The 24,127-nt window shown below is 42.3% G+C and overlaps 1 protein-coding gene across 1 annotated transcript; it reads right to left on the reverse strand.

Annotated features, from left to right (window-relative positions):
- Window positions 1–760: 760 nt before the first annotated feature.
- Window positions 761–22,586, reverse strand: IFNGR1 (interferon gamma receptor 1). Its single transcript, XM_042987209.1, has 7 exons — window positions 22,357–22,586; window positions 11,856–11,970; window positions 10,990–11,153; window positions 9,022–9,191; window positions 6,691–6,877; window positions 3,797–3,924; window positions 761–1,880 (listed from the first exon to the last, which is right to left on the reverse strand). The coding sequence occupies exons 1-7, from the start codon at window positions 22,439–22,441 to the stop codon at window positions 1,320–1,322; spliced, it is 1,410 nt and encodes a 469-aa protein (XP_042843143.1). The 5' UTR covers window positions 22,442–22,586; the 3' UTR covers window positions 761–1,319.
- Between the last annotated feature and the right edge of the window lie 1,541 nt (window positions 22,587–24,127).

A 24,127-nucleotide genomic window follows, 5' to 3' on the forward strand; every position in this document is an offset into this window, starting at 1 on the left:
ATAGTTCTACATGGTTTGTTAATTTACTCAGAGAGGTGTATTTAAAAATTTGGGGGGGGGGGTGTCAATTAATTCATTTGAATCTTAAAATTACTACCCTCTTAGTAATTCCCAGGAACTCCTTGTGTAATATAGAAATCAACTCTTGGTTTGCCTCTTGCTGGGACTCTCTCTTCATACTACATGCTTTTCAGGGCTCCCACCCACCCCAATGGCTTTGACCACCATCGTTATGCTAGAGACCCCTCAGTCTTAATACTCTGCAAAAAAAAATCTGCCTTTTTGTTTCTTCCCCAAAGAGCTTGGGACAGTGTTCTGTACATTGGATGCTAAATACTGAAATACAGACGTAGGGGGCGTCTGGGTGGTTCACTTGGTTAAGCGTCCGACTTTGGCTCCAGGTCATGATCTCGCAGTTGGTGAGTTCGAGCCCCATGTCGGGCTCTGTGCTGACAGCTCAGGGCCTGGAGCCCTGCTTCAGATTCTGTGTCTCCCTCTCTCTGTCCGTCCTCCACTTGCACTTTGTGTCTCAAAAATAAACACTAAAAAAAAAAATTAAAAAAAAAAAAGAAGTACAGACATAAAAGGACCATTCTTAAAGATTAGATTATTTTAGGACTGCTTTGAAGATTAGATATGAATAATTACGAAACAATTCTATAGCCTTACTACGTGGAAACAAGCAAATGGATAAAAAAAAATCAGGTTAACTGCCTGAGTGCTTGAATAAATGAGTACAAAAATGAATTTTAAACATACTTTATTTACAAATATCTAAATACAACGTTCCATACAAAATATATACATGTGTGTATTTACATATTCTTTATGAAGTCTATTGACTGGAATTAGATTTTGAATTCACGTTTGGAAAACTTTCACGATTTCTTCTCAAAGTGAGCATTTAAAAATACTATGGACATAGACTTGCAAAAACAAATAACATGCTAGGGCACAGAAAAGGAAAACAAAACAAAACAAAACTAGTTTACAACTGGAAGTGATTAGAAAGGACCTGAGGCATCTCACCCACTGTCGTGGGAAGCAGGATTCTTAGCGTGTTCGCTGATAATGCAAGCTGGATGGAAAAGTTCCTATGTGACAACGGTTTGTTTCTTTACAGCTTCTGCAGTTTTCGGGCCAAATCTGACAGTGCCACAGAGGCTCTTTGCCCTTTATGTAAACCAAGATACTACTGTATTTGGTGAATGTCGACAAAGAAATGGCTTCTCAAATCATGATCTCTTCATGAAATCGAGGCAGAAAAACCGTCTGGGGAAAAAGGTAGATCCTTCCGGGATGGCGCATCTTCTCTGATCTCAGGAAAACTCTTTGGAATCTGCTGTAAGTCTGTAACCAATCAAGGATTCCTTACCGCCTTCATCCACCAGCAGATCCACTAATACGTGCGGCTTGTCATAACCAAAGGAGGTGGTCGTGTTTCTCAGCATTACGGGCTCCTGTTCCTCGGTCTTTATTTCAGGCTTACTACTTGGGGGAAATTCTGAGTCCGAGAAGCTCTGTGATTCCACAGTGCCACTCTCGGAACCATTTCTGGAGTGATAGGAGTTTAAAGCGACAACACAGGTTTCAGACTGGTTACTATTTGAACGGACAGAATTCTCTCTCATTACCGGGGTCTGAGGGCTATCAGGAGCCATGTCAGAAATAGTCCCTTCAGGGGTCACCACTTGTAGTTCTTCGTGGTGTCCCATTTTTTCCAGACTGTCTTCAGCGGGCAGATCTGAAATCGTCGCTGGAGACAACTGCTCTTCCCAGACCATCTTCTCATTTTCTGAGACAATCGGTTGGTAGGTGATGGGTGATACACATTTCGATTCAGATTTTGTCTCCGAAGAGGCATTTTTCACCACAGAGAGCTAAGGGAAGAAAAATAAATGATGAAACATAATGAATTATTAAACTTAAGTGCACATCCTTAGAAAGAAATGCTCTAAGAATAATGGTCAATGAAATATACCACCAAATGGTATATTTATGGTAATAATATAATGGCATCTGGTGGTTGCCTTTTCTTGCTTTTTAATAAAATATACTATATTAAGATTAAGAAGAAGTTTTTAGAATTTTTAAAAAGTCATCCGCCATCCAACTAGTCCATGTTGCTTTTTCTATGTGACTTCACACGTATGCACATTACATCTATAGCCGGAGAATACCTACTTATAGAATATTCTCACCATTCGCCTTCATAATTACAATTTTTATTATAATCTTCACTGCCTCCTGATTTCTCTATCCTGATTGATTAACGCAATTTCTCTAATCGTAGATATTGAAGTGTTTCCTATTTTTATGATTTATGGAACGTGCTGAAGTCAATATTTTTACACATCTTTTTATTTATGAAGCGGCTTTATAAGAATAAATTCTTGGGGCGCCTGGGTGGCTCAGTCAGTTCAGTGTCCGACTCTTGATTTTTTGGCTCAAGTCATGATCTCGTGGTTCATGCGAATGAGCCCCACGTTAGGCTCTGCACTGACAGCAAGGAGCCTGCTTGGGATTCTCTCCCTCAGTCTCTCTCTCTCTGCCTTTTAAACATTAAAAAAAAAAATAATAATTTCTTAAAGGTAGAATTACTAAGTCAAAGGCTGTGGCACGTTTATGACACTCCTACACCCTCTACCCATTATATGTTTACCTTCCCACCAGCGCTGGATTACTTTTCCCACTTTACACCAGTTTACTACTAGTGGAGGTACTGAATATTCAGGTTTATTTTTCCTTCTCTAGTGCGTGTAAAGTTGTGGACTGCAAGGTTGCGTTCTACTTAACTACTTACTTAGTATGGACAAATACTAGAATTCACACGTGAATTCTCTCCTGTTGAGAGAAAGGTGTTTTCAATACAAATTGAAAAGTCTCCTTTGCGTATCATGGATATTGTTCCTGTTATATTTCATCCAAGTAGCTACGATCCTGTTACCTGTAAATGGGCTTTTCATTGCATAAAGGCTTTTATTTATTTTTGGAATGTTTATTTATTTTTGAGAGAAATAAATCATGTTTATTTTTGAATGTTTGTTTATTTATTTCCTATGAGGAGGGGAGGGGCAGAGAGAGAGAGGGAGACAGAGAATCCCAAGCAGGCTCCACACTGTCTGCACGGAGCCCGACACAGGGCTCAGACCCACGAACCGTGAAATCATGACCTGAACCAAAGTCGGGACGTTCAACCAACTGTACCCAGGGCATCCAGGCGTCCACACAAAGGCTTTTAAATACTAGACATTAAAATGTGAAACTTCCAGTCTCATGTGTGACCGCCTTTTCTTCTACAGTCCAACCATAACAATAGTGTTTCTGTATTTTGAGATTTTCAAACGCCATGCTTTCTTGATGCTGGGCTTTGGCACATACTGTCTCTCAGTACCTGCATAAACTCCTGTCTTTCCATCAAGATTGCTCAAGCCTCACCACCTCTAGAAAGGCCACAACTAACCAGCACCCTCCAAAGGTGGATGAAGTCCTTGCTGGCCTGTGTGGAAAGCTCTGTGTTTGAACACTGTTCACTCACTGATACTTATCTTTTTCTCCCACTATTCTTGAAGCTCCTTAACAGACTTATCCAATCGTGTTCTTGTTTTGTGCATATACAAAAGCACACGATGTGTAGTAAAAATTATGGGGTTTTGGATGGGTGGTAGATTGAGTGATTGACGATAGGGGATATGCTGCTGAACATCATTCTACTTAAAAAATTAAACAACTATCAAAAAGGTCCAAGTTAACGTGTTAGTATATACAATTAAAGAAAAATATTTAAATATTTTACCAGGGACTTTGGTAACATGATGGTTCTTCTCTTAAAGGGATTAATCTTCTTAGTGTAACAACATACAAATACCACGACGAGAACTACAAAAAGGAAGAGAACGGCAACAACTGGAACCCAAACAGAATCTAAAAAAAAAAGGGAAAAATCACAAATTAGAATTAAGATGGAATGCTGCTGTATCTGTGAAATAGTTATAAAGCCTTAGTGCTTTGCCCGTCAGGTGATTAATATGGTCCGGACTGCAAAGAGCACTTGCCGTAGAAGTCAGGTGAGGTGACCAAAGACTCAGGAGCCTGTCCTAGAGACCAAGGTGATTCTTTCCAGCTCTGCAATTCTCCACTTTCTGCAACCATACCTTCATGATGCAAAGTGGCTAGAACAGATTTTTCGTAACAGTTTTCTTGCTTTTTTATTTTTTAATCTCTTTTCACGTTTACTTTTTTTGGAGAGAGACGGACAGACAGACAGACACAGAGAGTGAGCAGGGGGAGGGCAGAGAGACAGGGAGACACAGAATTTGAAACAGACTCCAGGCTCTTGAAACAGACTCCAGGCTCTGAGCTGTCAGCACAGAGCCCGACGTGGGGCTTGAACCCACAAACTGAGAGATCATGACCTGAGCCGAAGTCGGACGCTTAACCGACTGAGCCACCCAGGCGCCCCTCATAACAGTTTTCTTCATGCCCTGAATATAGGGTGTTTCCAGAGTTACAGTTTTCTCTCCATTAACAAGGCAAAAGAAACATACAGTGGGAAAGATTTGTTTCAGAGCACATTTATAATCACTGCTGTGTATTCTGCTCTAATGCTGCTTTTTATTTTCAAAGCACAATCTTCCGCGTTCTAGCTGCACAGTCCTCTCTTTCAAATGAACAGTCCTCTACAGATCACGGTGGTGTTTGACCTCTCTACCAGCATCTTATTACCTTTGATTTCGATTTCAAAGTTACCTTTTTGGAACAGCGACTCTGGAAATTGCTACTAAGGGAATGCTTGTATAACACATTTTATAGGATGTGGAAAAAACGAAGTTATTACGGCAGTAAAGATCAGATAATGACATAACTAACATCAGCGCTGTGTTTAGAAGCACAGTCCAGGCAGGCAGGGAAACTGAGCCACAGTGGTGCCACCATGTGGCCACCGTGCCAGCCCAGTTTATAAACCACATTTTTAAAAACTAAATCTAAGGCGGGGCGCCTGGGTGGCTCAGTCGGTTGGGCGTCCGACTTCGGCTCAGGTCATGATCTCACAGTCCGTGAGTTCCAGCCCTGCGTCGGGCTCTGTGCTGACAGCTCAGAGCCTGGAGCCTGTTTCAGATTCTGTGTCTCCCTCTCTCTCTGACCCTCCCCCGTTCATGCTCTGTCTCTCTCTGTCTCAAAAATAAACAAACATTAAAAAAAAAATTAAAAAAAAAAAACAACTAAATCTAAGGCATCTGCATTATTTAGAATTTTGTGTGTTAGTCAGAACTTTATTTTTCAAAACAACACAATCCGAGAGTGTAAAATGCACTGCATTGCTTTAAGTCACCTATTTGAAACCCTTGTCCTAATGATCTAAAAGTTATCAATATTAGGGGCGCCTGGGTGGCTCAGTTGGTTGAGCGTCCGACTTCGGCTCAGGTCATGATCTCGCGGCTCAGGTCATGATCTCGCGGTCCGTGAGTTCGAGCCCCGCGTCAGGCTCTGGGCTGATGGCTCAGAGCCTGGAGCCTGCTTCCGATTCTGTGTCTCCCTCTCTCTCTGCCCCTCCCCCGTTCATGCTCTGTCTCTCTCTGTCTCAAAAATAAATGTTAAAAAATAAATAAATAAATAAATAAAAGTTATCAATATTAAATTTTAGGCCTTTGGTCTAGTTCTTCAGCCTAGATTCCCATTCTTCAAAAAGGTACTTGTAACAGAAAATTTTTGTTCCCAGGAGTATGTTCTAAAAACAGGCTGACAATCATATATACACAAAGACAGTTATCAAAGCATGATCTATCATAGAAAAAATCTGTAAGTAATCTAAAAGTCCAAAATTGGGGAACATTAAATAGAATACACGTTCTACATGATGAAACAGTCTAAAGGTATTAGAAAACAGAATTAATAAAGTATGTGAAATAAAATGGAAAAATACTTATAATAAATACTTAAAGCAGTACACAAAATTATATACACTATACAATATGATCACAGCTCTGTAGAAAAAGAGAACAGGATGAGAAAAAAAAAACACCAAACTGTAACTGAATATTTGGATTGATAGAACTATCGATAATTTTGTTTTCTTCTCGTTTTTTAGATTTTATAAATTACCCATAATTAACATTTACATTTCATAACTGCAAAGAACGGCCCTAATTTCAGCTAAGGTAGGTGCCCCTTGAGAATGTTAGTCCTAAAGTTCTATTATATGTACCCCCTCACACAAAGAAAGTATGATGAAATAAACTTATTTTTAAATAAACTTATCAATATTTATTTTTGGATATTAATTTCTAGTATTTATCCAGTTCACATCACATAAGCCAATGAATATTTTTGCTATTCAGTTTTTAAACTTGCCACCCCCACAAAGAACACTGTAATGGGTACATAACACCTTGCCATGTGGAAATAGTTAAGCTGACTTCTGTCGCTACGTGTAATCCTGAAGTGCACGCAGTTTTAGGTGTTGTATTTCTTTCTTTCCTAGGTCAAAAGGTCATCATGTGGCTTTCTTTAATCGGCCGTTTTATATCTTTTAATGCCTGAGAAATGAGCTTATTTGTACTTTTGAACTTCTCTGAGGAATGGAACCATTGCATATTTTTAAACGAACAGAGATTTATTGAAACTGCCTCTTTTCAACACCTAGCTCGCTCATCACTCCCTGTATTTAGGACAAAACCAGCAGAAACTTGCCTTCCATGTGTTTGCCATCCAAAGTGGTAACACAAAGTTCTTTGGACTGTTCAGTTGTAACAAGCCATGTTTCTGAGAATCCTTTTGTCCAAGCACAGTACTCAGAATCCAACGAGGACACTGGGACAGTTAGATAGCACTGAGTCTCATTGCAATTATCTTCCTCTACATCCGTTTTATATGAGGTCTGCATGGGAACAAACGACAGTGAAAACGTATGGCTTCTTTTATTCTGCAAAAACAAACAAAATCACCTACATTTACCTGATCAAGTCCCTGAAGAGAATATATGGGATGAAAGTTGAACCATGTCTGAAAATAGCGTTGTGGATATCAAATAGTAAGTCAATTTTGTTGTTTCAATACAGCATTATGAAATGTCTCCAGTAAAATGTTCTTTTTAGGGATCATAAATTTTAAAACTCAAATAGCAAGAATGTTCACTGGTCATCGTTAAACCAGCAAATGTTCATTAGTCCCATTCCAGTAGTGCCAGAAACAGGTGGGGAGAGCTATAAACCCACCTGTAGGAAGAATAAGAAAGGTATTTCGCAAAGACTGTAGCAGCTCTTGGCCGTGGTACACAGAAGGGACCGAGGCAGTCTCTGGCAGTTTACCATTCATTCCGCCAAAGTGTGCGCATCACCTGTGCCAGGTAGGGCCTGAAGACACGAAGGTAGGACAGCAGTACCTGACCTCAAACAACTTCTGCCAGAGCCGAAAGAAATGTGAGTGATGAGTAGAGCAAGGGGGACCGTTAATGGAACTGGGAATATCCAAACCACAGAGGAGCAAACAGTCTTCCGTGTCAGAAAAGACTTCAAAGGGGAGATGAAATGCCAGCTGAACACTGGAAAGTGAGTAGAAATTTGCCAAAGGTGAGTGGGCGGAGAAGGGCATTCCGTAAAGAGCACGGCACCTGCAGGGAACTAAGAACACAACAGCAGTTCGCCAAAGCACAAATACAATTTGGGTGAGAAGGGACGGGGAGACAGAAAGCTGGAAAGGACGCAAGAGGCCAAATCACGAGGGTCTCGCAGGCCACGCCAAGAGAGGGAATTCAGGCCTTAACTGTGTAGCTGGTGGGGATTTGCTAAAGGGTTTCAGGCGGTGAAGTACTATGGTTAGATGTGCACGTCAAGGGGACAATTCTGCTAAGCAACTAGAGTCAAGTTTTAAAAATCTAAGTCAGATGTCACTCCTCCCGCTTAAATCTTCCCAGAGGCACAACACCTCAGTCAGAATAAAAGTCAAATCCTTCCAGTGCCCCACCGGATGTGGCCCCCCCAGTGACCTCTGACCTCATCCGCTCCCGGGCTCTGCTGAGTCCTGCTGCTCTTCACGTGCCCAGTGTGCTTTTGCCAGATTCTCTGCCTGAAACATTCTCCCCAGACGTGCCCATGGAACTCACCTCCTAACCTTCCCCAGCACTGGCCGCAGTAACACCTTCCCTGCTCCAACCACCCTACCGAAGACCACAAGCGCCCCCAACGCTGCTGCCCATCTCCCCCCTCCCTGCTTTGTTTCCCTGCTTCGCGCATCACCAGAGGTTTGTCTAGAACACGCAGAGCATGTGCTTGACAAACACTATTAAATAAAGCAGCGGCAGTGCCGTGGAGAATGGATGGACTAGCACAATTCCAGTCCAGGCGTGGGCTGCACACCGGTGCCAGAATGCAAGTACATCCCCACCGCAGTATTGCCACTTTTTGTTTCCAAAACAATGATTTCCGATCACAGCTTCATGTTACGTTACATCACTACCAATGCGGAGGGAAAGATTAAAATGATCCTCACTTTGCCAGGGCAGAAATAAACAGGTTTAAGATCCTCAAACAGGACCATGCTGTTAAATGAGGCAAAGACACCAGTGCTAGTGATGAACTCCAAGCCAGTTCCCTCCACCAGCACTCGTTTAGGTCGTGTTTCTTTTCTTTTCTTTTCTTTTTTTTTTTTTTTTTTAACATTTATTTATTTATTTTTGAGAGAGAGAGAGACAGAGCACAAGAGGGGGATGGGCAGAGGGAGAAGGAAACACAGAATCCGAAGCAGGTTCCAGGCTCCGAGCTGTCAGCACAGAGCCTGATGCGGGGCTTGAACTCACAAACTGTGAGATCATGACCTGAGCCGAAGTCAGATGCTCAACCGACTGAGCCACGCAGGCGCCCCTAGGTCGTGTTTCTTAACAAAACCTATGGTAAGGTCTATGATCTGTAAGTCTTGTCTGAATGTTCATAAGCATTCTACTATTGTTACACCACATGTGGAAACAACTTCGCGTGAGCAACAGAAAACCTGCCATTTTGGAAAAGACGAAATAGAAACACATACCTCATTTCCATTTATTCTCAGATGTACCTCGTACTTGAATGAGTAACAATTTTCTTCACCATATATGGCTACTGGCTCCCTTCCACTTATAATAGCTAAAGGGTGAAATACGTCAATAATGACGTGTTTTTCCATGTTTCTGATGCCCAGTTCAGGTGGTCCAATTTTCCCTGTGGTTGGGGGAGGGGGGGCAGGGACAAAAAAAAAAAATGCAGAATTAGTATTCCCCTGGATCTTTATAGTACATTGCATAAAACTGCCAAAATCAATCAACCTAGTCTTTCTGTTGTTGTTCTAAAGCAGGATCATGTTTAAACCATTCCACAAAGATCTAGATGATATTCTGTATGTTCTTAATAAAGGGGCACCTGGGTGGCTCAGTCAGTTAAGCATCTGATCTTGGCTCAGGTCATGGTATCTCACAGTCTGTGGGTTCAAGCCCCATGTCAGGCTCTGTGCTGACAGCTCAGAGCCTGGAGCCTGCTTCGAATTCTGTGTCTCCCTCTCTCTCTGCCCCTCCCCTGCTTGTTCTCTCTCTCTAAAATAAATAAACACTTTTAAAAAATAATTTAAAAAAATGAATGTTCTTAATAAATGTTTAATTAATCTCAAGCAGGAAGTATTCTTATCTAACCTAAACTTCTCTTTAGCAGTTTAAATTCTAGTCCTAAAGGAAAACAAACAGTTGGGTCATGAGCTCTGGTCCTGAGTTCTGGTAAAAAAACAAAACAAAACAAAAAAACCTTACCATAATAGAAGCTCTGTTATTTTTCCTTTTCCTTTGGTTCTGGTAGATTAAAAAGGAAACCTGTTCTCTAAAAAATGTTTCAGAAAAGGCATTTTAGTTACCTTTGAACACTCACTGAAACTCTTTGTACCTCCAACACCTATAGATGTCTGGCATGAGGCTCTTATAAAAGTTTGCTAAATAGATTCAATTTTTATAGTGAAAATCAAAACCAGATATTTATTCACTTGACAAATATTTATTATGTGTCCCTGATGCTCGAGACTTTGCTGGTGAGCCATTTACCTATTCTTCACATATTTATTGCACACTTACCATGTACCAGGCAGGTTTATTTTTATCTTCAGGGCCTGGCATATTTTCTAGCACATAGTGTGCCCTTGATAAATCTGTGTGGGAAAAATCTGATATACAGATGGGCACAGTTCACAGATGACAAAGGCATGGACTCGAGGGAATAAAATTATTTCAAGGGCAAGTGGAGGAAGGGCCAATGGAAGAGACTGGGTAGGCACAGCTGAAGCGTAGGAGCAGAATCAAGGCCATAGTGGAAGGAAAGACACGTGGCAACTGAAGAAGGGAGAGAAGTTGAATGGCAAGGCACAAGGGCCTAGAAGACTAGGGAGGAGTCACATGATTAATCACTTCTTTACCCACAAGTGAGGGTAGGAGAGCTACAGGTAGGATTTCAATCAGAAAAGAGGAATTGGTGCTGAAGATTCTGGAGCTTAAAGTCATAACTCAGATCAGGTATGCCATGGGGATGTGATGCTGGCAGGAGAAAGGGCTAACAATCACTGGGGTTGAGGAGACTGCAGAAATCTAAAATTTCTTAATGTATTAAGTTGGTATATAAAATTCCCAAGGGCCTTGGGGACTGGGCACACGGAGGAAGAACGAGAGCAGGTGCCCCTGGCCTCGGTAAGTGTAACCAAGCAAGGAGCATTGGAGGAGGGGAGCGGGGGAGGCCGGTGCAGAGCCCAGCAGGGTAGCACCGATCCGTGTTTACAGGGAGTAGAAATGCAATGGTTTAGACGGGGCAAAGTGATGGGCACCTCTCAGCCCTATTTTGTGGAGCTCAGGGAAAGAGGAAGATACAAACTCCCTAAATTCTTCCAAAGGTTTCCTGGGCATTGCGATAATTTTTAACAAGTGCTAATAAAAGCAAATACATACAGAAGATGTGTGTCAGTATTTTCAAATTTCAAAATTCTACTCACCTTGTTTACACAAAATAAATTCTTTGGACTCTGCATAGGCTGATTCTTTTTGTCCAAGTCTAGCTTTAATTCTGGCCCAGAGAGAAAGTGATGGATCGGTAATTGCGGAAAAGATATTACAAGAATGATGAGAGGTATTGCAGGCATCAACCCAGATTGCCTCCCTAAAATGAAGACGAGTAAAGAAACAAGGGTAACGTTTGTTAATCTGTACACTTCAATCATCTCTGTCTGTGTTTTGCTTTTCACTCACAGCATGGAGCTGGTAGCTGGTCGAAAGAGCTAAGTAAGAACAGGACGGAGAAGCCAGACAAAGGAGGAAGCCCTTACTCTGGTTAGAAGTCCTATAAACTCCTTTACAATAAAGAGGCTCAATTCAAAATACAACACCTGAACAAAGTACATTCCATATGTAATTGTAAAAAATCTGGTCTTTAAACAATTCTAGATTCTATTAACATTGATAACCATTACTTGATTGCAGAACCTAACACATTACAAAGACTCTTAACAGGAACTCCTAAAATTGTTCTGAAATTCTCATCTTTCTGCTAAACAACACATTCACTATGGCAAGTAAGATGACCTCACTTTTAATATGAATTCTAAGCTTTATTTGTCATGCCTTAAAAAAATTCTGAAAGTTGCTGAGACTCCTCTACTTGAATCTGACAGGAAGAAGAACTAAAAGGCAGGAAGTCTTGTGAAAATAACTAATTTGCGTCCTTAGAGCTTCTGGAAGTCTACAAGCAGTTTAGGAAGTTCTGCCACATGGGAAAGGAAGATGATGGGGCAAAACACAGTCACGGAAAGTACAAAGACCTAGGCAAAGTAGAATAAAAAGGATGAAAAGAGTTAACACTTACCCATAGTTCTTTACCTGTACGATAAAAACAGGGGTCTGTGACATGGTCGGGTAGTCCCAAGATAGGACAGTATTAAAGTTATAGGCCTTAATTTCAATATTCGTTGGTTTTGGCACTGTAAGAGATTCAAAAAGTAAAATGGGCAATTGTAAGAAACTAACATTAACATTAGAAAACCTCACAAAGAGCCATGGTAGCCGAATACGTATTTTGAAGAAAGGCAGAATTTGCCAGAACAGACTATACAATTATTTAATTGAGATGTATAAAAATTAATTTTATTGGAAAATGTATAGAGTTCTGATTCACTTTAAATTACTGAAACAACCCTGGGATACACGGGAAATACAAGTATCGTAAAGGCCATAAATTCCTCTCATGTTTCGGGAGTTTTTATGAACAGATGCACTACCTGTTGTAATAATAATCCTGAATTCGTTTAATCACTAGCATTTCCTATATTTGATACCACAGATTGCCTTCAACGTCTAGAGAGCTGGCTACCCCAAGCGATGGCCAATTTCAGTCTAAAATACCATCCAGGCTCTCAACTCTCTACTCGGTATCGTTACACACGTTCAGCACCTCGTCTCTAGCCCAGGAATAGCAGCCTAATAATGGCCTGAAGGAGCCATCCACCACTTGAGTTTCACTAACATTTTGCTCTCTGGGGTGTGCAGGGCTTTTCACAAAACACGCCCAATATTTCTTCTCCCTTTTGCTCTTTTAAACCATTTTAGAAAGGGTTTGCTAACATGGGAGTCCCATGAGAGAACAGGCAGAAGTCACTTTAACATCTTGTTACTATTTATGAAAAGCAGCCACGTATTCCTCTGCTCAGTGTAGACGGCTGTTGTCTACCACCCCTTGGAAAACAAACATACACATACATCTCCTCCCTTCCTCCTTTTCTTTCTCCTTCCTTCTCTCCCACCCTTCCCTTCTTTATGAGCGAACATGAAGATACAGAGTTGGTGATACGACCTCAGTTTTAAGATTATTCAATCCAACCTATCTGAAAACCATTAAACATAATATAATTACAATTAAAATAAATGAATAGCAATGTGGTCAGTGCAGTGGCTTACAAACATAAGTCATCATCAGCCTCAAAAATTCTAAGAGAGGGGAGCCTGGGTGGCCCAGTCAGTTAAGCGTCCAACTCCTGATAACAGCTCAGGTCTTGATCTCAGGGTCATGAGTTCAAGCCCTACACTGGGCTCTGCGTTGAGCATGGAGCCTACTTAAAAAAAAAAAAAAAAATCTGAGAGCTAAAGTGTTGTTTTTTTTTTTTTTTTAAAGGTACTCCAGCTGATAATGATGATTACTTAGGGTTGTATAACGTGGATGGGCTCCAATAAGAAAAATACTCCCTGGGCTGGACATTAGGAAGTGTGGGTTCTTTCTTCGCTATACTGCTAGTCATTTCAGATTTCCTGATCTGTCACGTGAGGTGTTAATTTCACATATATAAGGTATTTCCTTACTATTAAAGGAAACACCTCCTAGATTTTTTCCCAAAGCAAAAATTCCAATATTCAAATCCAAGCTGGTGCATTGCTTTAATTTTCAATTATTTCACACTTGTATTATCTTTTTTTAAAATCTTTATTTATTTTTCAGAGAGAGACAGAGTGTGAGCAGGGGATGAGCAGAGAGAGAGAGGGAGACACAGAATCCAAAGCAGGCTCCAGGCCCTGAGCTGGCAGCACAGAGCCCGACGCGGGGCTTGAACCCACGAACCGCAAGATCATGACCTGAGCCAAAGTCAGATGCCCAACCGACCAAGCCACCCAGGCGCCCCTCACACTTGTATTACCTTTTTAAAGCAGAACACGGATCAAGAATTATTTAGGTAAATAATACAGACTTATGGACAATTAAATTCTAAGGTCTTTCCTCCCCCCCCTTTTCTGGCTATATTCTTCCTTGATATCAGTGGTTTTCAACGAGATGATTTTTTTTGTCCCCGAAGGGACATTTGGCACTGTCTGGAGACATTTTTGGTTCTCACTACTGGATGTAGTGGTAGGGTACTCGTAATTTTTTTTTATTATTTAGGAGGAAAAACTAATTTAAAAACAGAATATTTTTGATACTCCAATATATTTTTCATGGCTTCTCCCGCAATGAATAGCTTTGATTACTGCCAAAATGTCTAACTTCCATATTACTTATTAAACAGTGTGACAATCTGTGCCAAAAGGTCGAGATTATGAAGCTGGGAGGATGTCTCACAGATTCAGATACTACATACTTATCCTGCGTATGCGCTTTCTGCAGCCTGTGATCAGACACCTGCAAGTTTTCCATTTGCTCTTCCTGAAATACAGCTGACAGCTGTTGGTACCTATCATCTTTGGTTCTCTAAGCAATTTCCTTGCAGATGAGCCAGAAAGCACTGGCCTTGCCAGATTTAGCCCTGGTTCTTCTCTTTTGCTTTTTGGTAGAGCAACCATGACCCTACTTAGCAGGGGGTACCGAAGCTTTCTTTTTCTAGGTTTTTAGAAATGTTTTTATATGCTTGCACCTTAATTCATGAAACGACCTAGTCTCAAACAGTGTATGATCTGTGGTTGAGAAGGAAATACAAGGCACTCCCCGCCCCAGGTTCAGTTCAACATTAATATCAAATAATATCCACACATATACACCTAATTTTCAACCTAAGATAGGTACTGAATGCTAAGAAAACTCATAATGAATCTGAAATTCTCTCAGAAGCCATTGCTTAATTTCCGCCTCTTTTGCCTCTCCAGAGGCTGAGAATTTTCAAACCACCAGGTTCTGGTTCTTATATAACAGTCATTCTCCTGACTACTCTCTCTAGTCCTGCATTTTACTCTAAGAAGCAAGAAGAAACCATGTGGCACCTTCAGCACTTCTCGGAGACCTCCACGCCAGGTTGTGCCGGGCACCAGGCACATTTCCTATTCTACAGACTCCCTGTTCCTGAAAGCCCACAGCGTGGCTAAGCTTTCTGCCTCTGGTAACTAGGACCTGACTTCCTCCAGTTTCCAGTAAAAGTGAGTTCTTCACTGCCTTTTGAATCTCTTTAAAAAAAAAAAAAAAAAAAAAAAAAAAAAAAATATATATATATATATATATATATATATATGCCCAATAGGAATGACTTTTAAATTGTATAGACTCCAACTGAGATTCCTGTATTTGAGAAACATGCATATAGAAGCCAACCTATATAAGAGTATTAAGTAAAGTGCATTTATATTTAAGAAGTTACTGAATCATAATTATAAAACCACACAGAACAGTGGATGTGTATATCAGATTAGTTTTTAATGTGAATCAAATGGGGTTTCCCATAATTTAAGCAGAAGCTTGCCCTAGTTAGACTAGAATAAGGGCTTAAGTCACAGCTTTCAAAGTAATCAAGACAGGCAGGTAGTGGAAGGAGGAGGGTCCAATGGATTGTAACAGACAGGCATTACCATTATAGTAAAGGAGAAACTCGGAAGTAACCTGTGGTTTTAATGCTACCAGAAGAGAAACTGTGTGGTTATTACACATCTGCCTTTGTCATTATTTGCCAAACTCGTACAGTAAACAGCCATGAGTACGTTTCTCGTTGTTTCAGAATTTTGTGACCTAAAGTTTAAACTGTTATACATTCAAATTAAAATAATGAAGGCTTACAGCAAATTTCTATTCATAAGAAATTTACCTTCTATCAATAAAAATGTGTGGAGAAACAGCATGAGGATTATCTATAGAGTTTAGGGAAAGATCCTTCTAGAGTATCTAATGAAATTGAACAATGTTACGGATTTCTCCCTCTCTGGAAAATGCCCAACTAGCTTTCTGGGACTCCGGTTGTTTTTGGAAATGGATTCAGTTATTTGATACATTGTGTCTACAAACGACCCAGAATGAACTTCAGCTGTTTTAAAATCTGCTTCCCAGGATGCCTCTTAGGGGATTTAACAAAACTAAACAGAGGAAAGAAGAATCAGTTCTTTATCACGCTGGGGTGGGGGGGGGGGGGAAGGGAGAGTTCTGGTTATAATCAACTGTTTCCTCTTGATAAACTGGGAGAGACAGGATATGGAAAAAGAGCAAGAGGAGGACAGAAAAACTGACGGAGATCAGCAGGTGAGGGAGCAGCACCACAAAACAGGGCAATGGGGATGTCACCGAAGACCAAAAGCCAGAACGGCTCTGTTCTGATTGCTGGGGACAGCAGCAGAGGGGAAGCAGGGAACTACAGACATCTCCAGGTCTCTTCTGCGTGGATGCTAACCGGAGTACAGGCTGCACCTGCCCCCCCCCCCCATTCCATAACCACCAACAGCATCTGCACCGTGACTGAAAAAGCGACAGCCACAGGAGCTCTTCACCAATGTGAACACAGCAGCAAAGACTATAAAAGACGGGCACATCTAAGGCAGAACAGAGCTCTGCAGTCTGAAGACATCCGTTTGACAATCTGCCTGCCAACCTCCCTACGGAAAGGACACGCTGAGAAGCATAAAGAAAGATACAGGGGTCAGGAATTAAATTGTTTTGGGGGATTCTACGCCATCTGACACTACAGGTCAAACACAAATGCTCCAGATGAAAGCATCCAGACCCTTCTGTGAATGAACAACTGTCAGAGAAAAGTTCTAACACTTTCCCCAAATGAAAGATGCAGGGCCACCTGCATGTTTTTACATGCAGGGGTCTTATACACATGTAAGATGTTTTTACAAAGGGTTCTTCTTTCATTGCAAACTGAAAAATGACATGAGAAATTCAGGGGAAAAAAGTGAAAAATACCAAATCAAGACTTATGCATTTCTTTTCCAGAATATATTATGATGACCTCCTGAAAGCTTGTATAGAGCTGACAAAATAGCTATTTTCTTTTTTTTTTTTTAATTTTTTCCTTTTTTTTGAGAGAGAGAGAGTACACACAAGCAGGGGAAAGGGGCAGAGGGAGAGACAGAATCTTAAGCAGGCTCCATGCCGAGCATGGAACCCGATGCGGGGCTCAATCCCATGACCCCAGGATCAGAACCTGAGTAGAAATCAAGACTCGGACCCTCAACCAATGAAGCCGCCCAGGCACCCCAAAATGGCTATTTTCTTAATGCCTTCCAAATTTTTCTCTTAGCAAATAACAGCATCCTCTAGATTTTTTTTTTTTTTAATTTTCTTTTAATGCTTATTTATTTCCGGGAGAGAGAGAGAGAGAGAGGGAGCGAGCATGAGTGGGGGAGGGGCAGCGAGAGAGGGAGACACAGAATCCAAAGCAGGCTTCAGGCTGTGAGCTGTCAGCACAGAGCCCGATGCGGGGCTCGAACCCATGAGCTGTGAGATCAGGACCTGGGCCGAAGTCGGACACCTAACCGACTGAGCCACCCAGCTGCCCAAGCAGCATCCTCTAGATTTAAAAATAAAGACATTTTAAGAATTCTTGCACATGTTTCTTGCACATGTTTCAAGGTTCATAAAAGTTTTGTACATGAAAATACATTTTTTTAATTCAAACATTTCAGTCTTTTCGGGCTTTGAATCATCCATCACTTTGTGAAACAAATACAAAAACAGTCTGTTTTCTGCTTCTGTTGCTTTCTTATACCTTCGGAAAAAAAGTGTCAGAGCTAAGGGTTCAAATAATAAAATAATTATTGTCCATAATAAAATTATTACTCTCTACAAAATAGTTCCTCAGCTGGATCAATACGATCAATACTCTTAATATCTCTGCAGTCTGCTCGTCTTCCTGTGTGTCTTCCGGATCTGCTTTTAGCATTCACTCTTTCTTAAGCTGTGGAACCCAGAATACGACAGACATGAATGAAATACTATTCTTCCTCTTCTTCTTAAACAGATGGACATATCAACTAGTGGCTTGTGCTGAATTTATAATTACCCCATCCCCCCAGATCTTTTACTCAAACCACCACCCAGTTAGTGCTTATCCAATAAACATCTGCTCAGCCACTTTCTGACCTGAAATGCAGGATTTTACACAGGCTCCCATTTATTCAGTTTCATCTAGAACAAGTGAGCGGCTGAGCCTATTTTAAATTTCTCATAGTTGAAATGGATAAGTTTGATTTCTTTATTTTTTAAATTTAATTATATATATATATATAAATATATATTTATATATATATAGATATTTTTTTTAGGTAGGCTTTACACCCAGTCCAGAGCCCAACACAGGGCTTGAACCCATGACCCTGAGATCAAAACCTGAGCTGAGATCAAGAGTCGGATGTGCTCCACTTTATTATGCATTGTCTTAGTTAACCCACACAAACCATTGTACGAGGGAGTTGAGATTATTACACGTATTTTTACCAATGAAAGAACAAAGGCTTAGAGAAGCTACTTAAAGGCAAGACAGTCTGTAAAGTTTTGCTGGTTTTAGTTAAGAAAAGCTACTGAAGCATCATTTTTGTCATAGTTGAATAAAATAAGAAAATGACCTCCATATATGAACTGGAATTGGAGATGATTATTTGCTGATGACTTCACAAGCATCTAATTCAAGTAGTTTTACCTGATTTATCATACTACCGCAATTATATGACGGCCACTGTGAAATCTGAACCATGTACGAAAGGAAATGATTTCTTTGGAATGGACACGACTGAATGGGTATTTACCATTCTGATTACTATGTGTTGGGATAACCCAAAATAAAGGGACTCCCGTAGTAAGAAAACTGTAAGGAAACGGATTCCTTCCTGTCGAGAATTCATTTAATTCTGGTTCAATTCTCCTTCTGTTTCTCTGTCCACTTAAAATGGAACCATTGAAGCATTGGTCTAGTTCCTATAATAACAAGGTGCTGCTACATTGTATTAGATAGCTTGAGGTTTTCCTAGATATAGAACCAAACTGTGGACCTTTCAAAGTCCATATGGATCATGTTACAGAATAAGCTGAAAAAGAAAACTATTAACCTGTTCAATAAATATAATTAGAATGCACTGTCGTAAGTATTCTGAATTTCTGAAATAAGTAAAAATAGGATCCAAAGAAAATCAGGAAAAATTCAAGCACACCCAGAACATTATCCTCAAGTCAGAAAAGAGGCTTTCTCTACTTTATCAGTGGAGAAGGTAAGTTAAGAGCCCCATATCTGTGCGAAAGTACAGTGTGCTCTTTAGGTAATACCCGGAGTGGAAGAGAAAACTCTAAGAAGGGAGACACTGATTCACTTCAAAATATATATACTACTTTTATAGGTAAAACCGTATGAAAAGCAAAACACCGCTGATCATTAGACAGCACACATGGGTTCATTCTCCCTATCCATTCCCTAAGAAATATTAACAAAAGCCCATAACTGTAACACAATACATTCCCAACCACTTAGATTTTGCAGAGACTGGCTATATTCTCTTGCCTGCCTCCCTGTTCCTGCCAGATTCCCTCATCTGAGATGAACTACTAAATATACCAGTGAAACTCAACGCTATAAGATACACACTGAGTGTGTATTAAGTGTCAGGCACTGGTGAGCCAAGGAAGCTAGCCAAGAGCCAGAAGTAGGTTGTCCTAATGGGTTTTCCTCCTAATCTCTGGAGACTTTACATTTTATTTTATTTTTTTTTATTTTTTATTTTTTTTGAGACTTTACATTTAAACTAACTTTAAAAGCCTAGGGAACACAGCACAAACTAGAGAAATACACCGTAAAAATCTAGGCAAATGTATTGAAAATGCACTGAAAAAAGGAGGGTTGGGGGGGTCACTAGCTCTTGTGTTTACAAAAGGCTGGGGTACAGAAGGCCATAGGAGTAGATGTTCCTATGGGAGCAGACAGGCGACACTCCCAGGGCTGGCTTCAAGGATATGCAAATTGTGTAATCACAAGGGGGCCCACATTGTTCTAGGTGTTGGAATACACAAAATGGAGGTTACTCGGTTTCTGCTTTTGAGGATCATGATTATACAGCTAACAGCAAGTGCTAGGCACGGTTAACTTCTCATCCCATCCCGTTTTCACGACAACCATATGATGTGGGTGCGATTGGCATCTCCATCTATGGAAGAGAAATCAAGGCACAAAGAGGCCTGCCCCACTTGTAGAGAGGTCACTGGTGCTCAGTAGGGAGTTTGGCAGCTGGGCTCCAGAGTCCAAGTTCTTAATTAACCACTCTGCAAACTGCCATTACCTAGGGCAGCTTCGTTGTCTGCAAGGACAGTTGCCATATATTGTGGTAAGAGCCTGGACTTTCACACAAGCTACTGGAAAGCAAGACAGCCTGGCTCAGGAGGGGCCATACTCAGACAGGCGTGGCACATAGTTTAATGCTCCACCTACATCAGGAACCCTAGATACCCTCTTCCTCTCTTCCCACACCCAAACACCGACTCCTGCTGACTCTGACTTTTAAATGTTTTTCAAACTGTCATCTCTTCTCCATTGAAACTGCCCTTTTCATCAATTCCTCCCGACTTAAGCAGTGGCATAACTGGCCTCCCTCTTTTGGGTCTACCCCCAAACTACTGTGTAAGATGAACGGTCTTTCTAAATGGCTTCACTGATCCTGCATAAAATCATTTGTCTTCTTAAAATCCAGTGACTGCCCACCAACTTGAGCAAGGTATAGTGAGTGAGCATATTATTCTGTTGGCTCAGCACCAGTACTCCCTTCAGGAACATTATTTCTCTTCTGGGAACTCCCCTACCACCAGCCTCTGTAACATGGTCCTTCCCATGCCAGCTGGTGGCTGACCCAACCAAGTTGGGCAAATCAGAGCCTTCCCCTGGGATTCTGTCAGAACGGTGGAGGCTGCAAGATGTCAAAACCCAAAAGCTGTCAACATCCATGATTCCTGCCAAGTAGGAAAAGGTATCCACATCCAGAGTCAATAATAAGCAAAAGAGTGTCTTGGCACTTTTGACTGACTGGTTCAGCTCTCTGAGGCCCAGATGGCATCTACGCCTTTCTAACTGTTGCTTGGATTCTCTAAGCCAATAAATTCTTCTTTTTGCCTAGGTTAGCCAATGCTATGTTGCTGTCTCTTACACGTGACAATGCACTTCATTAACTGGTTCCTACCTCTCTCCCTATCTTAACTTCCCTTGTATCCTCACACACCTATTCTACAGTGATAACCCTTAGTACTCCACTAATTCAACATGCTGTTTCACACTTCTCCCTCTGCACACACAAGTCTCTCTCTACCTCCAGCTCCAGCTTCAACTCTGGGGTGATGTTTCTCTGGGAAGTCCTCCCTGAATCCCCTCGTCAGAGTCAGGTACCTCTATCTTGCTTTCCAGTAGCTTGTGTGAAAGTCCAGGCTCTTACCACAATATATGGCAACTGTCCTTGTAGACAAGGAAGCTGCCCTAGGTAATGGCAGTTTGCAGAGTGGTTAAAAACTTGGGACTCTGGAGCCCAGCTGCCAAGCTCCCTACTGAGTACCAGTGACCTCTCTACAAGTGGGGCAGGCCTCTTTGTGCCTTGATTTCTCTTCCATAAATGGAGATGCCAATAGCACCTACTTCATATGGTTGTTGTGAAAACGGGATGGGATGAGAAGTTAACAGTGTGTACCCAGCACTTACTGTTGGCTATCTAATCATGATCCTCGAAAATAGAAACCGAGTAACTCCCATTTTTGTATTGACAACATCTGGAACAATACCTGTCCCAAGGAATGACTAATTGCTTGTTTGTGTGACTCTTATAGAGCAGTCCAAAGGACAGCTGGATACGAATACAGCACACCTAACAGGAGCTCACAGAGGAAGTCATAATACAGAGGTTCGGACCCAAAGTTGGCCAACGGTGCAGGAGGGTGGGTCTCCTTGACCCCTTCCAGGCAGCTGCTAACTGTGGGCACTGAACAGACACTCAAGACTGATGGGTTTCTGATATTTTAGGTTTAACCCTGTTGCAGGAAAGATTCGCTGATTTCACTGGAGTTCCTAATCACCATTACACCGAGCTTTGGAAAGCATATTCCCAGCACTTATTTCCGGAGAAATCTCAGCGAGCAGGAGGAAAAAAAAAAAATGCTCGGAGGAACTAAGCTAAGTGAAGAGACGCATAGCCTGACAAATCGGCTCCTGAATTCACGCACTACACGACTTGCAGACTTAGATGTAAGATGGCCAGTCACTGCCACTTAATGATTCTCAGTTGGAGAGAGAACAATTCTCTCTTAAGGATTTTGGGTCCACCCTAAGAATATTTAAGTCATGGGCGCTGGCCACCGTCTACAAAATACTGATCGGGAAACTCACTTATTTGAAAATGACTTAAAAGAACTGGAGGACCGAGAGGCGAGTTTTGTCATTTCGGCAACAACGGAAGAGGAGAGAAAAAGGGAACTTAAGTCCGCGGACGGCGCAGACCTGCGTGGCCTTCCCGGCGGTCGCGAAGACGTTCCGGGGCGACCGGGAACCCGGTGCGAGGTCTGAGGCTAAGTAGGACGCGGCCGCGCGGGTCGTGCTTCCAGATTCCTTAGTCCGGTCCCCTCCGCCCCCCCCCCCCCACCGGCCGCCGCCCTGCCGAGAGCTACATACCCGAAGACAGCTCCAGATCCGCGGCGTTAATCTCAGCCCTACTCCCGACCTGGAAGACGAGGACGAGCAGAAGGAGGAGAGCCATGCTGCCCCGGGGTGCCTCGAGGTGCGGCCCTGAGAATAGGGCGTCCAGCCTGCAAGCCGACCCCCGCGTCACTTCCGGACCAGAGGACCAACACTCCAAGGGGAGGCTAGACCCGCAAGCAGTGGAGGAGACAGAGTGGAGAGGCGGGGCCAGAGCACGAAGGAGGGGCCCCGGGGGGCGGGGAGACCAGGAGTGGGCCAGGCAGCGGGATAGGGCGGGAAGGCGGGACTGGGGCGGGGAAACTGGGCCTTGGGAAGGGAGGCGGAGCCAGGGAGGGGATGCCAGGCGTGGACTGGGCAGCGGGATAGAGCGGGGAAGCCGGGCGTGGGCGGGGCAGTGGGGGCTAGGGAGGGGAGTAGGAGGCAGGGTGGGGAAGCGGGAGGCGGGGAAAAGAGAGGGCGGGGGGCGGGGCCAGGATGCGGCCTGGGGGGCTGAGGACCAGGACCTGAGCGGGAAGGCAGGACCCCTAGTGCCGAACCGGGCGTTGGCTGGTAGGCAAGCCTAGGACCGGAAGGCAGGAAGAGGCCGGTTCCAAGGACGCTCGGCCTTAAGGGCATGGAAGTCTGTGGTCCTGACAACGGCCCACAGGTTTGTGAGGAACTTGAGTCCAAAGGTTACGTTCTTTCGATTCGGCACCACCTTCCGCGATTATTCTTCCTGTTTTTGCAGTGTTCTGGGGTTGCAGAGCTTTTCCTGAGGCCACAACCCAGCCACAATCCTAACCTTACCCTGTTAGACTTCACCATCAAGGCGTCTGGAAGCCTGAGAGTTTAGAACGCGAAGAGCCTTAAAGGCCTTCTCTAATCCCTGCATTTCTATTCGAGGAAGCTAAAGCTTCAGTGGTGAAATGGTTTGTGTAGACAGCCGTTATCGAATTGACTTGGCCGAGAACTACTTTATCTTTGGAGGAAAAACAACTTGTGTTATCTTTTCAGCAATTAAATATCACATAGCGATTTCTTAAGCAACCTCTCATCGTGTGATCCGCCCTCTTTCCTCCCTGACCACATCACCTATTACTGGGCATTTCTCCTATATTGATGTTTATTTTCTCCTCTTAGAATGTAAGCTCCGTCTGCCTGAAGTCTGGCACTTGGTTGGTATTTGTTGAGTGAAAGAATGCCTGATTATGCTAGCATTAAGCAATATTTTAGAGAGAAAAAAAAGATGCTCTACAAACGAGAGAGGAATTATTAACAGGATCATTTTATTTACATTAATAAATGCCTTAGCTCTGAGACTTCTGAAACTTCAATGAACATATGAACCACTTGTGGATCTTGTTAAAATGCAGGTTGATTTAACTGGTCTGATTCAGCTGGGTCTGGAGATTTCTGCATTTGTAACAGAATACACAGAGAATGCCCGGGACCTCTGACTCTGAGACCATACTTTGAATAGGAATGCTTCAGCTCCATCTAGACCAAGTTTGGGGGAATATTTTGCTTGGTATTTATGATGCCCGCTGTCTTAGTCTGTTTGGGCTGCTTTAACAAAAAACCACAGACTGAATAGCTTATAAGCAACAGAATTTTACTTCTCACATTATGGAGGCTTGACGTCAAAGATCAAAGTGCTAGCATTATCAGGCACTCTTCTGGGTTAGAGACTTCTAGTTGTGCCCTCCCATGTTGGGAGAGGGAGAGAACTCTCTGGAGCCTCATTTATAAGGGTGCTAATCCCATT

The sequence above is a fragment of the Panthera tigris genome, chromosome B2 (assembly GCF_018350195.1).
Source record: "Panthera tigris isolate Pti1 chromosome B2, P.tigris_Pti1_mat1.1, whole genome shotgun sequence".
In the NCBI taxonomy this organism is placed as follows: Eukaryota; Metazoa; Chordata; class Mammalia; order Carnivora; family Felidae; genus Panthera; species Panthera tigris.

What these genes read in the sequence shown, in the direction of transcription:
- IFNGR1 (XM_042987209.1), bottom strand. Translation starts at nt 22,441, where the DNA reads ATGGCTCTCCTCCTTCTGCTCGTCCTCGTCTTCCAGGTCGGGAGTAGG. An exon ending in TGAGAATAAATGGAAATGAG is followed by an intron (nt 6,878 to 9,021) that starts GTATGTGTTTCT and finishes GTTCCCATGCAG; the next exon opens with ACCTCATATAAAACGGATGT. An exon ending in TCATGTTACCAAAGTCCCTG is followed by an intron (nt 1,881 to 3,796) that starts GTAAAATATTTA and finishes TTCTTCCCTTAG; the next exon opens with CTCTCTGTGGTGAAAAATGC.